This window comes from Spermophilus citellus (assembly GCF_964194105.1).
Source record: "Spermophilus citellus genome assembly, chromosome: X".
Taxonomy (NCBI): domain Eukaryota; kingdom Metazoa; phylum Chordata; class Mammalia; order Rodentia; family Sciuridae; genus Spermophilus; species Spermophilus citellus.
In genome coordinates this window covers 4,212,973-4,226,138 of record NC_138190.1, presented here as the reverse complement: position 1 = coordinate 4,226,138, position 13,166 = coordinate 4,212,973, and the positions used below count along the sequence as shown (strand labels likewise).

The window sequence follows — 13,166 nt, the reverse complement described above, 5'->3', positions numbered from 1 at the left end:
AGTCGGAAGAGTGGCCCCTCTTGAGCTAAGAGGGACACAAGAGGGAAGGCTCATCTTGCCCTTCATTCTGCCCGTGTCTCTGGAGAGCAGAAGCAGGCCTCTAGGGCGGGTTGGATAAGTGTCCCCTGAAGGTCCATGTATGTGTTAAAGGGTTGGTCCCCTGCTTGGAGCTGTGGGGAGGGGGTGGAGTCTTCAGGAGGCAGGACCCAAGGGTCACTGGGAGGTGTGTCCTTGCAGGGGACAATAGGACCCCAGCCCCTTCCTCTACCCCTTGGCTTCTAAGCAATCAGAAGAGCAATTTTACTGTGCACCTACTCCGGCCATGATACATGGCCCACAGCAAAGGGGTCTCCAGCTGGGTGCCATGGCACACATCTGTCATCCCAGCAGCTCGGGAGGCCGAGACAGGAGGATCACAAGTTCAAAGCCAGCCTCAGCAAAAGTGAGGCCCTAAGCAACTCAGTGAGACCCTGTCTCTAAATAAAATACAAAATAGGGCCAGGGATGGGGCTCAGTGGTCAAGTACCTCTGAGTTCAATCCCCATACCCACCCTACCAAATAAAAGGGCCACTGAGACCTCTAAAACTGTCAGCCAGGACAGATGTTTTCTAAGCTGATCTTCTGAGGCGTTTGTTAGAGTAACTGAGCACCAAGGAGCATGTGTGCCCAGGGTTTCTGTCCCATCCCAGGCAAACACAATTGAATTGAGTCCACTCACGGACTCTTATTCTAATGGCAGTTACAACGTCACCTCCAGAAATCAAAGCTACAATTAACACACCTCCTTCTTACCGATGTAGCCTCAAAAATGAAATGATGTAAGATGTCCTTTATACGCAGGTCTCTCTCTCTCTCTCTCTCTCTCTCTCTCTCTCTCTCTCTCTCTCTCTCTGTCAAAAGAACCTTGTAAATTGAAAGGCAAATACTCATAATTCTCCTATTTCAATTTTTTCCACCTGCACACAACTTAGAAAGTACAGTTGGACTATGTGTTTTTCACATTGATTTAAGAAGAATCTGAAGGGCTTTATCATCCAGATGCCAAGAATTAAATCTTCATTGAGCCCTTCTCTGCAGTGAGATTTCTATCATCGTGAACAGGACACATTGGTGCATAAAGGAGTTAGCTACTCGATTTACTTTTGGTGTACCTTCCTTTATTTTGATGTTATAACATTTATATAAACACTCTTCCCCCTCATTTATGAAGTTGATTCCCCAAATGAGTTCTGTTTAAAAATACTTTTTAAAAGATAGGATTTTTTTTTGCACTAAAGATTTTGATATCTGTGCTACTTGGAATTATAAATTATGTCTCCAAAAGCCCATATCACTGGTATTTAACTGTTAAAACTATTTTCATTTTGAAGATATTGTCATACAGGTTGATTTCTTATGTTGAAGAATCCTGCCATGTTTTGTCTGATAGAAATAGCTCAAGAGCAAACCTTGTAAAATCACTGGAATCCAAAGGGGAAAAAAAAATGACATGATGAAATTTAAAGTTCCCTACTTCAGGTGGCATTATATGACATTCGTAACCAGACAGCATCAAAGATACACGAGGGATATTAGCAACTGATGTGTATCATATGCCCATTATATAAACAAAGCATGAATCATAAATTAATCACAATGATCCAGTGCAGTTAGTAATTTAAGTATCCATGAGCCCAGAGAGAGAGAGAGATTGCTCACCATGGACAAAATATAAATCCCAAAGGCATGTCCCTCAAGAACCCGCCTCCTGCAGCCACACACACCCCACCTGCCTATAGTTACCACCCAGTTAATCCCTATCAGAGGACTGATGCACTAATTGGATTACACCCCATAATATACTCATTTTACCTCTGAACATTCTCGCATTGTCTCAGCAGGAGCTTTTGAGGGACACTTTATATCTAAACCGTAGCACCCAGGGTATCCCAAATTATGGGTCAACTATATCATGAGTGTTTTGTATTTTCCTATGGAAAAGAGACAAGCTACATTCTTTGTGAATTATTGCACTTTGAGATATTAAAGTTTGGCCAACTGGTCAATAAGATTAGAAAACAGAAAAGCACCAAAGAAATAAGACACCAAGGAATTTCTTCCTGGGGATCGACTATTCCCTTTTCTTAAGATGCCGTTCTGGGGCTGGGGATGTGGCTCAAGCGGTAGCATGCTCGCCTGGCATGCGTGCAGCCCGGGTTCGATCCTCAGCACCACATACCAACAAAGATGTTGTGTCTGCCGAAAACTAAAAAATAAATATTAAAAAATTCTCTCTCTCTCTCTCTCTCTCTCTCTCTCTTAAAAAAAAAAAGATGCTGTTCTAATATCCATGGTAACTAAATAAAGTGGGGACTTCCAAGTGAAGGCTCTTTGAAAAGTGAATTTTAATTGACCTGGCGGAAAATAGAGTTTAGGAAGAATGAGATGCAATTAAACAGATAAATCCTACTTAAAGGAAATGGGGAACCCAGACTTACGCAGACCTGCTAGTGGTTAAAATAGGAAATCATCCTTGGGGAAGCAGAGTCTCACTGTGGGATACCGGCTGGTGAGCTGTTGAGCCCAGATGTCACCTAGGGGCCGCAACGGCAGAGTCCAGAATCTGACCCAGAGCTAATAGAGGAATTTAAGCAAAAGATTTACTTATAGGATTCAATGTTTCACCATTTCAGACAACAGTGTCACTAGATACGTAAAACTGGAATGATCTTAAAGTAGCACATTGAATATAGAAGGCTGGAATGTTCTCTGTTGGAAAGAATACTACTAATCCTCTGTTGATTGATGTTGCATTAATAACTGACATATTTTTCTTCATGAATGCTAATTACCACCAGGACCACCCCTTTATAGAAAAGCATTCTTTTCAATATCACCTTTTTTTTTTTTTTTTTTGGTACCACGGATTTAACCCAAAGGCCTTCTACTACTGAGCCATATCCCAGGCTTTTTTATTTTTGAGATATCTCGCTAACTTGCTTAGGGCCTCACTAAGTTGCTGAGGCTGGTCTAACTCACGATCCTCCAACCTCAGCCTCATGAGTCACTGAGATTATAGGCGTGTGCCACTACACCTGTCCCCTACCTGTCTTTTTTAAATGACCAAGTGCATTATATTTCCATGAGTGTTTTAAATTCTAAGGCAATGATTTTCTTTGTCTTGAGTTCAAGTTCCTGGAAGGGGGCTTTACTAAACTTCTCCTAAGTGTAATCTTCAGTTCTAATTCTGCCTTGCCCTGTGCACTTGGATGCATCACCTTCTCCTTTAGCCTTTGCAGAATTCCTGTCTTGTCCCCAAGATATTAAGCCAATTATACAGTTTTTGCTTTACTTCCTTTCAATAACAGCAGCATCTATAGAAAATTGGGTCAGTGTTTGACATTGGCAATAATGATGGCAGAAATATCTTCAAGTATTTTTTTGAAGCTGATGTGTTTTGTAACTTTTGGTGGAACTGCACTCAGGAGATGTAGAACAGATAGCAAAGAAGGGCAATTAATGCCATCTCATAACTGTCCCGGGTCTCTGGCAACACAAGCCTTTGTAACTTCATTAGGAAGAGCCCTCTTTTCTGTTCAGACTGCTGCCTAGAAGGAAGTGTGTTTGAAATCATTTGCTCCTGTACATGCAGTTGTTGAATTAGGACAATTATTATTTAATGGGTTTTGGCCTTTTTGTGAAATCTATTCTGATCCTCAGTAAAAGTGGATTTTCTACGGTGCAAATCCACACGGTGTCTGACCTTGGGAAATTGAAGGTCCATGCAAGCCACACGTTGGTATGCTTCACAATGTCTGGTAAGATTTGCTACGGAAACGAGAGGCGAAGACCGTTTCTAATGGGGCTCGGGGATACTCCCTCTGTTTGCAGCTTCAGAATTTCGTGGTCCTGGAGAGACTTCAGCCAGATTACGACTACACCGTGGAACTGCAGGCCATCACATACTGGGGGCAGACCCGCCTCAAGAGCGCCAAGGTGTCTCTTCACTTCACGTCCCCACACCCCACCAATTACAGTAAGTGACCTCCACGTGCATCTTGAGCTCGATTGTGACACACGCCTGTGTATCTATGGAAGAATGAGGTGCAAAACAATTTCACCTCTGGAGACATCTTTGTGGTGTTTGTTGTTGGTGCACTTGTCTTGGTGTTGTGAAGGAAACTGAACAAGAAAACAGGGCAGGATGCACCTCGGTGGTAGAGCACTTGTGTAGCACGGGTGAGTCCCTGGGTTCCGTCCCAAGGACCACCACCAAAAGAAAGAAAGCGGTACCTTGTGAGCCATCTATTTTTGCACTTCTGTTATTTGCACAAGCAGACTTCTCTCTAAAGAGAACACAAGCTGTCAACTGGTTATAGATTTTGTTTCTCTCCTGAAAGTGTGGCAGGCCTGTTTTTCTTGGTGTCACACTATGGTCGAGTTACTTTTTGGACAGTTACCTAATGCTCCGTTGAGTGAAGTTACTTAAGAATTCCCACATTGGTTTTCCTTGTTTCCATTCTTTTTGTCCCCTTTAGTAGTATGTTTGTCACCAACCGAGCAAAACAAGAGGGTCTCACAGGACATGCACATCTTAGTTGTAAAATAAGTTCCTTGATGTTTGTGGTTTGTTCAGTGTGCGGGGCTGGTAGGGACTGCCGTGTCGGGGCACTTGGAAAGGGCTCAGGGAACCAGGGCAGGAATGAGAGAGATGGCCAGGGACAAGACCCCTTGTCCTGGGGAACCTAGGGCCATTGGTTCATTAGACTAGCAGAACTCTGCCTCCCGCATGGAGTGGGTCTTGATCAGAAGACAAAGAATGCACTCAACTTCGCAGAGGCGACACTAGCTCTGCAGAGTTAGATGCAGCAATTGCTCATGATTATCTTTCATCACCTGGGGAAAAGGCAGGCTCCAAATGAGCAGGTTGGTTGGATATGACACTTTCTACAAGTACCAGAATCACAGCTTCCTGGCTTTTGGAGAAATCCTCTCTCTGGAGATTAAATAGATTCAAAGGGGTCAACTTTTATGTATAAGTCTGGGTACTCTATAACTGTTCCTTAAAACATCTCATGGAACTATTTCTATGTGTTAAGAAGCTTCATTCTTTTTTTTTTTTTTTTTTTTTTTTTTTTTTTTTTGGTACTAGGGATGAAACCCAGGGGCACTTAATCACTGAGCCACATCTCCAACCCTTTTTTAATGTTTTATCTAGACACAGGGTCTCCTGAGTTGCTTATGACCTCACTGTGTGGCTGAGGCTGGCTTTGAACTTGTGATCCTCCCACCTCAGCCTCCAGAGCCCCTGGGATTACAGGCGTGTGCCACCAAACCCAACAGCTTCATTCGCTTTTAAATCTAGTCATTCATTCATTCTTTGCACTGAAATGTAGGCCTGTGAATTGGAACGTGATTGTCTATGATGCTAGAAATACTATGCTACACTACACAGACATACATAGTGCGTAATACCCTTTAATTGCATGATACTATATATATATATATGATGTACATCCTCTGTATAGTGTATATGTCCTGTAAAATTTTCTATAAATATAGTGTAAAATGTGTGTACATATTCACATCACATATGCACTCACCTATACAAATACAGTCATTTCTCAGTGTCTCTGGGAGATTGGTTCCCAGACCACTGTCCCATGGATACCCAAATCCAAGGGAAGTCAAATCCTTTACATAAAATAGCATGATCTTTCCAACTAACCCATGCACATACCCACCCCCATGCACCGTAAACCATCATGACTTACGATACAACGTCAATACTATGTGCATGCTTGGTCTAGTGTTTCGTTTAGGAACTATTAACGAGAAAAAGGAGACTGGGTCTGGGGCTCAGTGGTAGAGCGCTTGCCTCCTATGGGTGAGGCACTGGGTTCGATCCTCGGCATCACATAAAAATAAAGAAATAAAGATTGAAAAATATAAGAAGGAAAAGTCACCATGTGTTGCATACAACAGCCATGTTTTTCCCACGTATTTTTGACCTATATTCTGTAGAATCCACAGATGTGGAGCCTACAGATATGGAGGACTGAGTGTGCACACACACGCGCACACACACACACACACACGTGCGCACACACACATAGACATTTTTCCCAACACTGGATGTATTCTGGTCTCTGCCTTAAAAGTGCCTGATCTTGAATTTGGGCCATAAATGTAGAATAAAGATGCAGGGCCCTCTGCATTGCCTGCAGAGCCCTGGGGAACCCTGGGAGAAGAAAGAGCTAACACGGAGGAGGGGAATGAGCGCCACATTCTTCCCCGTGAGCCTCCAGTCCTCTGTGCGCTCCTGACACACAGACTCCTTTCCATACAGAAGCAGGGCACAGATCAGGAAGGGCTGGGCAGAGCACGCAGGGCAGAGGACCCAGCCTGGGAGGCAGAAGGAGGCGGGAGGCCATTCTCTCCCGGGCCTGGACCACCTGCGAGTGACTCCCTCTGCCCCCCCCTGACCGGTGCTGCTTTGAGCTGCCTCGCAGCACCTCCACCTGCAGGGCAGCAGGCCCCCTGACCCAGTGCCTCCAACCATGAACTCGCGAGCCCCTTCCCCCCTCACCAGGGCCAGAAAGTCCTTTGTCTCCGATTTTAAATCATCTGTGACATCTGTCCAGCTGTTCCTGTAGCTCAAACCCTGTCAGCTCTTTCTCATGAAATTCAAATCATCATCCTGTAGAGTTCCACTTTCTTTTCTTCTTGTTTTTCCCCCAAACCCTCTCCTCAGCCGCTAGCCGCCTTATTTCTCTGCAACACCAAAATCTTTTCAGAGTCCATCCAACGTCTGCATCGCTTCTTTTCCCGTGGACGGTGGGGATTCCACCCGTGCTGTGAAATGAGCATGGCCCTCTGCACTCCGGCTCTTTCCAGTCAACAACATTCTTTCCCCGTTAGCAACTGGAGTGCGTTTGCCAACTCCCATAATTTAATATGTGCGCCTTCCCAGAACAGGAGCGAGCAGGGGGAAGCTGCAACCTCAACTGCTCATTGTTGAGGTTACGTCATCCGGAGTCTGTCTGGCCGTGGTCCCGCTCACGTGAAAGCGTCTGTGGAGCGCTCCTTGGCCACAGCACGTGCCTGGCCTTCTCAGTCTTCCTGGGCCCTCCTCACCCAGCTCTGCAAACTCAGTGACTTCTTTTTTTTTTGATACCAGGGATTGAACTCGGGGGCCCTCGACCACTGAGCCCCAGCCCCAGCCCTAGGTTGTATTTTATTTAGAGACAGGGTCTCACTGAGTTGCTTAGCACTTGAGTTGCTGAGGCTGGCTTCGAACCCCTGATCCTCCTGCCTCAGCCTCTTCAGGAAGATCTTTTTTTTTTTTTTTAAATTTATTTTTTTATTGGTTGTTCACAACATTACAAAGCTCTTGACATATCATATTTCATACATTAGATTGAAGTGGGTTATGAACCCCCAATTTTACCCCAAATGCAGATTGCAGAATCACGTCGGTTACACATCCACAATTTTACATAATGCCATATTAGTGACTGTTGCAGGAAGATCTTTGATGATCTCCTTCTTCGGAGAAAGGTCCCAATCCTTTCTCTCTTCCCTTAGGCCACATTCCACAGTATTTTAAGCCCCTCCCTCTCGGTAAGATAAATCCCCTCTTGTGTAAGCACATCCATCCCTTCTCCCAGGGTTCTCCTCTGTGATCCAAGTGGACCAGTCATAGTCTGACCGACTCGACTCGGTGGTGTCTAGACACACGCCTTCCCAACTCACACACCTGTGTCCGCTGTTGTGAGCATCGGTCTTGGCGAGACACCACTGGTCTGTGTGTAATCCCACATGGGTCATCTGTGTGTATGGGCCATCCATCCCGACTCCTGTGTATACTCAATCACTGCACCATGCATACGAGTGAGACGGGATGAATAAGGTATTCCTCTCCTTCCCTAGAACCTCAGGGTACATTGGATGGATCTTCTAAGCATTCATTTTGAAAACACGCCTTTCCTTACTTTGTTTTTTCCATCCAATCTCCTTCCTAGAACATTCCAGAGCTTTCTATAGGTGTCATTCAATTGATCCATCTGATACAGGAGTAAAAATAAGGAGACAGAAATGGTATTTTTTTGTTATCTTCCAGCAACCGGCGTCCTCTGTCTTTTCCAGGATGTTTGCACATTTTAATCATGCGGCTAACCATTCCAGAGGAATTCTCTTTATGGGTGACAGTTTCTACCCTGTGGATAGACACTAGAATTAGGTCTGCTAAGTGAGTAAGTTGCCATACATAATATTAAGATCCTGACAACCAAGGTATTTCATTGATCCCTAAGGGTTAGGATCTCATATAATCATCTTTTAAAATTAGACAGTGTCTTCCCTGAACCAAGAGAGTATGATGGCTAACCTCACAACAGTTGCTTTATTCTAAAGACTGATTCCCTTGAAATAGCTGCATTCAGCTGACGGATAATCTTGCACCTCTTGTAGGTTCAGAAAAGTAACGAAAGCAAAAACACAGAGCAAACTCCCTACAGCAACCTACATTGCTTGGGTCTCTGGTTATTCTACAGAAGAGACTGTCTTTGTAACAGATGATGTGGGGTAGAGCTGAATGTTTGCCAAGCTTTCATATCTGAAGCTTGATATATAATCTCGTAAACACTACTGTATGACTTTTACAAGAACACTCCATATTTCATCATGATCCACCTGGAAGTAAAGAGTAATTAGAACTTTACACTCTAAGCAAGAGAAATTATATTTTATAGGAAGTGGGGGAGTAGTAACTGTCCGCATATAAATTACTTTTTGAGTTATACTCTTCCAGGTCTGCAGGCTACCAGGGGTTTTAGTGATAAATATTTTTATGCAGGCAGAGGCTGAATGTGCATGCAGTTTTATAAAAGTTTCCCTTGAAGGCTGTAGGAGGTAACTCTGTCTTTAATGGAAATGAAGTGTGCTTTCTTGGAGGCAGGAGGAATAACTCCAAGGTTGACAGACTCTCAATATTTTATTGTTACCTCCTGCAACTGGAAAATTCTTCTGACTTTGCAAAATATGAAAAAAAAATGGAAAGAATACTCTGAATATCTTAATTTGTAAAGTTAGTTTCAATTTGGGTGTTTGAAAAAATAGCATGAATCTTTGATTTTCTTAGTACTTAGGACTACTATCGAGTAGAAAGCAGACTTCATGCCAAAGTGGAAGAGACGGTCCTATAAACTCAGACACACACTCTAGCATTTCAGCGTGCACAGTGTGTGTCTGTCCCGCAGCCCTGGCACACTTGAGCGACCGTACTTGTGAATGGATTTCTGCCCTCCATTTCTTCCAGTAAAACCACAGTGGTTCAATCCCAAGGCATGCAAAAATAAGTCCTTACCTCTCTAGTGAAAGATTAAAGTTTGCACAGGATTTAAAAGCAAATAGCAAGACGAAATTCACATCGACAAAAGACATAGTATCTTGACGGCCAACTTTATTATCTGCTGGAGAAGATCAAAGATGTTCAAAGACTTTAGAAATGGAAAAGGCCCTCTGAGCACCTTGACTGCTGAATGTGAGTTTAGTAAAGACGTAGGGTAGAACTGGGATTAGGTCACTCCATGCTGGTGGCCACAACCATTAGACCTGGGCACTGTGCATCACCATTAGCAGTCCTTAAGACAGGTCACTCAGTGGACAGGTCACCCCAAGGAAACAATGCACGGGCCGTGCCAAGTTTCTTCGGCAGCCTGACTCTCCCTAATGCACCCTGCCTTCCCCTGGTTAGGGAGAGCTTTCCCACTCCGCCTCGCCTTCCCTCTTCTTCCCACCTTCCAAAGAATGGGGTCATCCTAGCTTTGTTAGGAAACCTTGATACCACATTGCCCATGTGTCTAGAATCAATGTATCTTAATGCACCTCTCCAAGGGCTATTGGAACTTCAAGAGGCAGAGAAGACTTCCATGAAAGAGCACAATGTCTGCGTGTACAAACTGTCAATCCAGTACAAGAGTGAAAGGGAAACGTGTTTTTTTCTTTTTCTTTCATCATTACTGAGTTGTGTGAGTTGACGATGAACACTCACAACCCAGTGCAAGAGATCCACTTCTTGGAGAATGCACAGCTATTGTGCCCAGCAAGAAAATAAAAAAATGGAGAAGAGGTATTACCTACAGTGATTAAGGACAGAACTGGAGCTAGCTGCAAAGCAAAGCTCTCCCCAATCAAAGGAGCGTGCAATTTTATTCTGGGAGTCTATCCATATTCACGTTGGGGCTGGGCCTGTCCCTGAGCAGGTCTGGGTGAGGATGTACATTTCTGATACCGTCAGTTCAGGATCATGGTTGGAGAAAAGAAGTTGGTGGACACATGTCTGTGCATGTTGAGCTTAAAGTCATTGTGAAAGGTTCAGGTGAAAAACACAGACATTTAAAGGTGGCAGACTTGAGCACCTCTGGGCATGCTCAGTTCAGGTCACAGAGACGGCAGGTGTGAACCTTTCTAGATAGGCTCAGTTCAATATGAAATGATCCAAGCATAATCTTGGAACCTAAAAGAAAACAATAAATAAGGAGTGGTCCTGGGATCTTAGATGTCACAGCTGGTTCTTTGTTTCTCCAAACAGTTTTAGCTAGAATAAAACCAACACCATGTTGAAGATGTGTTAGGAATTGGCCCCATAAAGGTGCCTGTCCCACTACTGGACTCAGTCCCTGGCGAGGAGGACATACTTTAGTCCCAGACAGCTCTGGGATTCAGTCTCCATTATGGTTTGCTTGGAAGTTTGTCAAACTGGATGTGATTTTTATATTTGTTCAAGTGCTCCTTTTCCTCATCTTTAGTGTATGCTAACAGCTCTTTATCAGAGACGTGCAAACCAGGGCCCAGGGGCCACTCCCACCCTAAACCTGTTTGGTACCTAAGATTTTCCTGGAATGCACTCACACTTGCTTTCATATCCCATCTGGCTCTTCTAGAAATCTCTTTTCACATCACAGAGCTGGGGATCCTTTCTTAAATAAGGAATTGGCCAAAAAACGACCTCATGGAGGGAAGACAGGTTCCTCATTCCCTTCCACCCACTGGCTGACCCCACCCTAAGAGCCAGACACTTGGCCCTGTGTGACCTCAAAACTCTTCACTCTTCCTCAGTGAGTCTAGTACTGTCTTCTCCACTCAGTCCTCATTTTAAACCTGGGTGAAGGGGTGCCGCCCTCTAATTTGTTGCCTCCTTAGTTTCTGTATTTTGTCCCCAGATATTTCCATTTTAGCATTTAGGACTTCCCAGTTGCTTTCTCATAGGTGTGCTTTGAAAAGGAAATTTTCTTCAAAAAAGAGGGATACACACTACCTTTAATAGACTTATAAGCAGTACAATCAATTCCCCAACGACCCATTGACAATTTGTTTTTTAAATTGAAAGTTTCCAACCATCAGTGGGAAACGCGCCTCACTCTACTCCAAGATGACCAATAGAAATGAAAGGAAGGACATAGCACTGATGTTCCGAGAGGAAACCCATCATATATGAACATGTGGAGCTGAACACTATGGGAAAGTCCATATAAAATCAACACCGCTAGGGTGAATAGATCATCCTGGATGATCTTAGCCATTTCCTTCAACACTAAATTGAAAAAAGTGATATTAACAACCATCTCAGGAGATTGAAACATAACCATCCTTCCTGATAAGACTAGTTGTTTTTTCCCTAAAAGAGCACCCCAGTGTGCTAGGATCAGTTTGGGGGACAGGTTTCTAAGGGTTGAGCCCAGGGGCGCTTAACTACTAAGCCTCATACCCAACCCCTTTTCCCCCTGAATTTACAGACATGGTCTTGCTAAACTGCTTAGCGCCTCACTAGTTGCTGAGGCTGACCTCAGACTTGCTATCCTCCTGCCTCAGACTCCTGAGCTGGTGCCCCTGCAGGCGGGCTCCACCAGCCCAGCTATGTTCATGTTGACAGTGTGGCCAGTGCCCCTCTCCAATAGCTGAAATGGTTAAGTGGAATTGCCGACTGGATTGGTTTAAGAGGTGAGGATGAAGAAGATTCTGGGTGTGTCCAGGAGGGTGTGTCTTGGAGTGATTGGCTTCTGGCCGAGCCAGTTGGAGAGGAGACCCTCCCTAAGCGGCCCGCTCACATCAATAGGATGACTGTTTGCAGAGCACAGGGCAGCCCCCGGAGAGCTCTCTTCTTCTCCAAGGGGCTCTTGATGGGTCCTGCGACCCACTCAGGTTGTGGACTCTGGCTTCTTCCCTCTTCCCAAGTGGACTGTGCCAGTGATTCTGCAGGGAGTTTCCAGAAGCCTGGGGTCTTGGACCAGGGAAGACGGTGGATCCCTCTGGTCCTGGGCCCAGCCTCCTGGATGGTGCGGCTCCTGGTTCTCCCAGCTCTCCAGCCTGCAGACGGCGGCCGTGGTGGACTCTCCAGCGTCTGGTCGCAGGAGCCGACCTAATAAGTCCCCTTTTTACATTTCCTGTTAATTCTAAAAAAGTAGAAGCAGGAGCAAGGCCCTGCTAGGGTACTGGACCCTCAGTGGAAGGACAGAGGATGAGGCTTCCCTGGCCCTCCAAAGAGCCCGGGGCCCCCGCCTGTTCCACTCACTGTGACGTCCAGGCGTTCTCGGGCCTGCGGGGTCCTAGCAACCGGGGCCCCCTGGATATCAACGCCTCGTGGACAGTGTCCCTTTGGTCTCTGATCTCGACGCCTCCCATCCTGAAGCAGCCCCCCCACGCACCGCTCTCATGGGCGGCTACCTGACCAGGTACCTAAAAAGTCACCCGCGCAGCCCCTGGACCGCGCCGCTGCCCGGCTGCGCGCAGGAGCCCGATTCTGCCAGCCCCAGGCGCTGTCCCCGGGACCCGGGGCTCTTCCATCCTGAGCTCGTCTTCCCGGGGTTCTTTGTCCTCTCCCGAACCCTGCCCCCGCTCGTGCCAGCGGATCTCCAGGCGGAGGCGCAGCCCAATGAGCCCAAGCAGTCTCTCTGGGAGATCTTGAAGCAGGGACGCAGCGCTCCTCGCCCCGGCCACACCAAGCCTCCAGGACCCAGGAGGCGCCCTGGGGCCCACAGCCAGGTCACAGTCCTCATCAATGCCTCCCAGCGCCCAGGGACCCTCTACAAGTGCCCACCCGTGGAGCCCACCCCAGACCCGTGCGCCAAGGCCACCGTGCTCCAGGCCCTCAGCAAGTGTCCCAAGGGCAAGAGGAAGTTTGATG

The 13,166-nt window shown here is 45.9% G+C and overlaps 1 protein-coding gene across 1 annotated transcript in view; it reads left to right on the top strand.

Annotated features, from left to right (window-relative positions):
- The window catches only part of ANOS1 (anosmin 1), a 155,884-nt gene that overhangs the window by 114,723 nt on the left and 27,995 nt on the right, over positions 1-13,166 (top strand). The window contains exon 8 of the mRNA XM_081276515.1: positions 3,872-4,016. Within this exon, the coding sequence (XP_081132641.1) occupies positions 3,872-4,016 (145 nt within the window). The remainder of the gene's footprint in view (positions 1-3,871; positions 4,017-13,166) is intronic.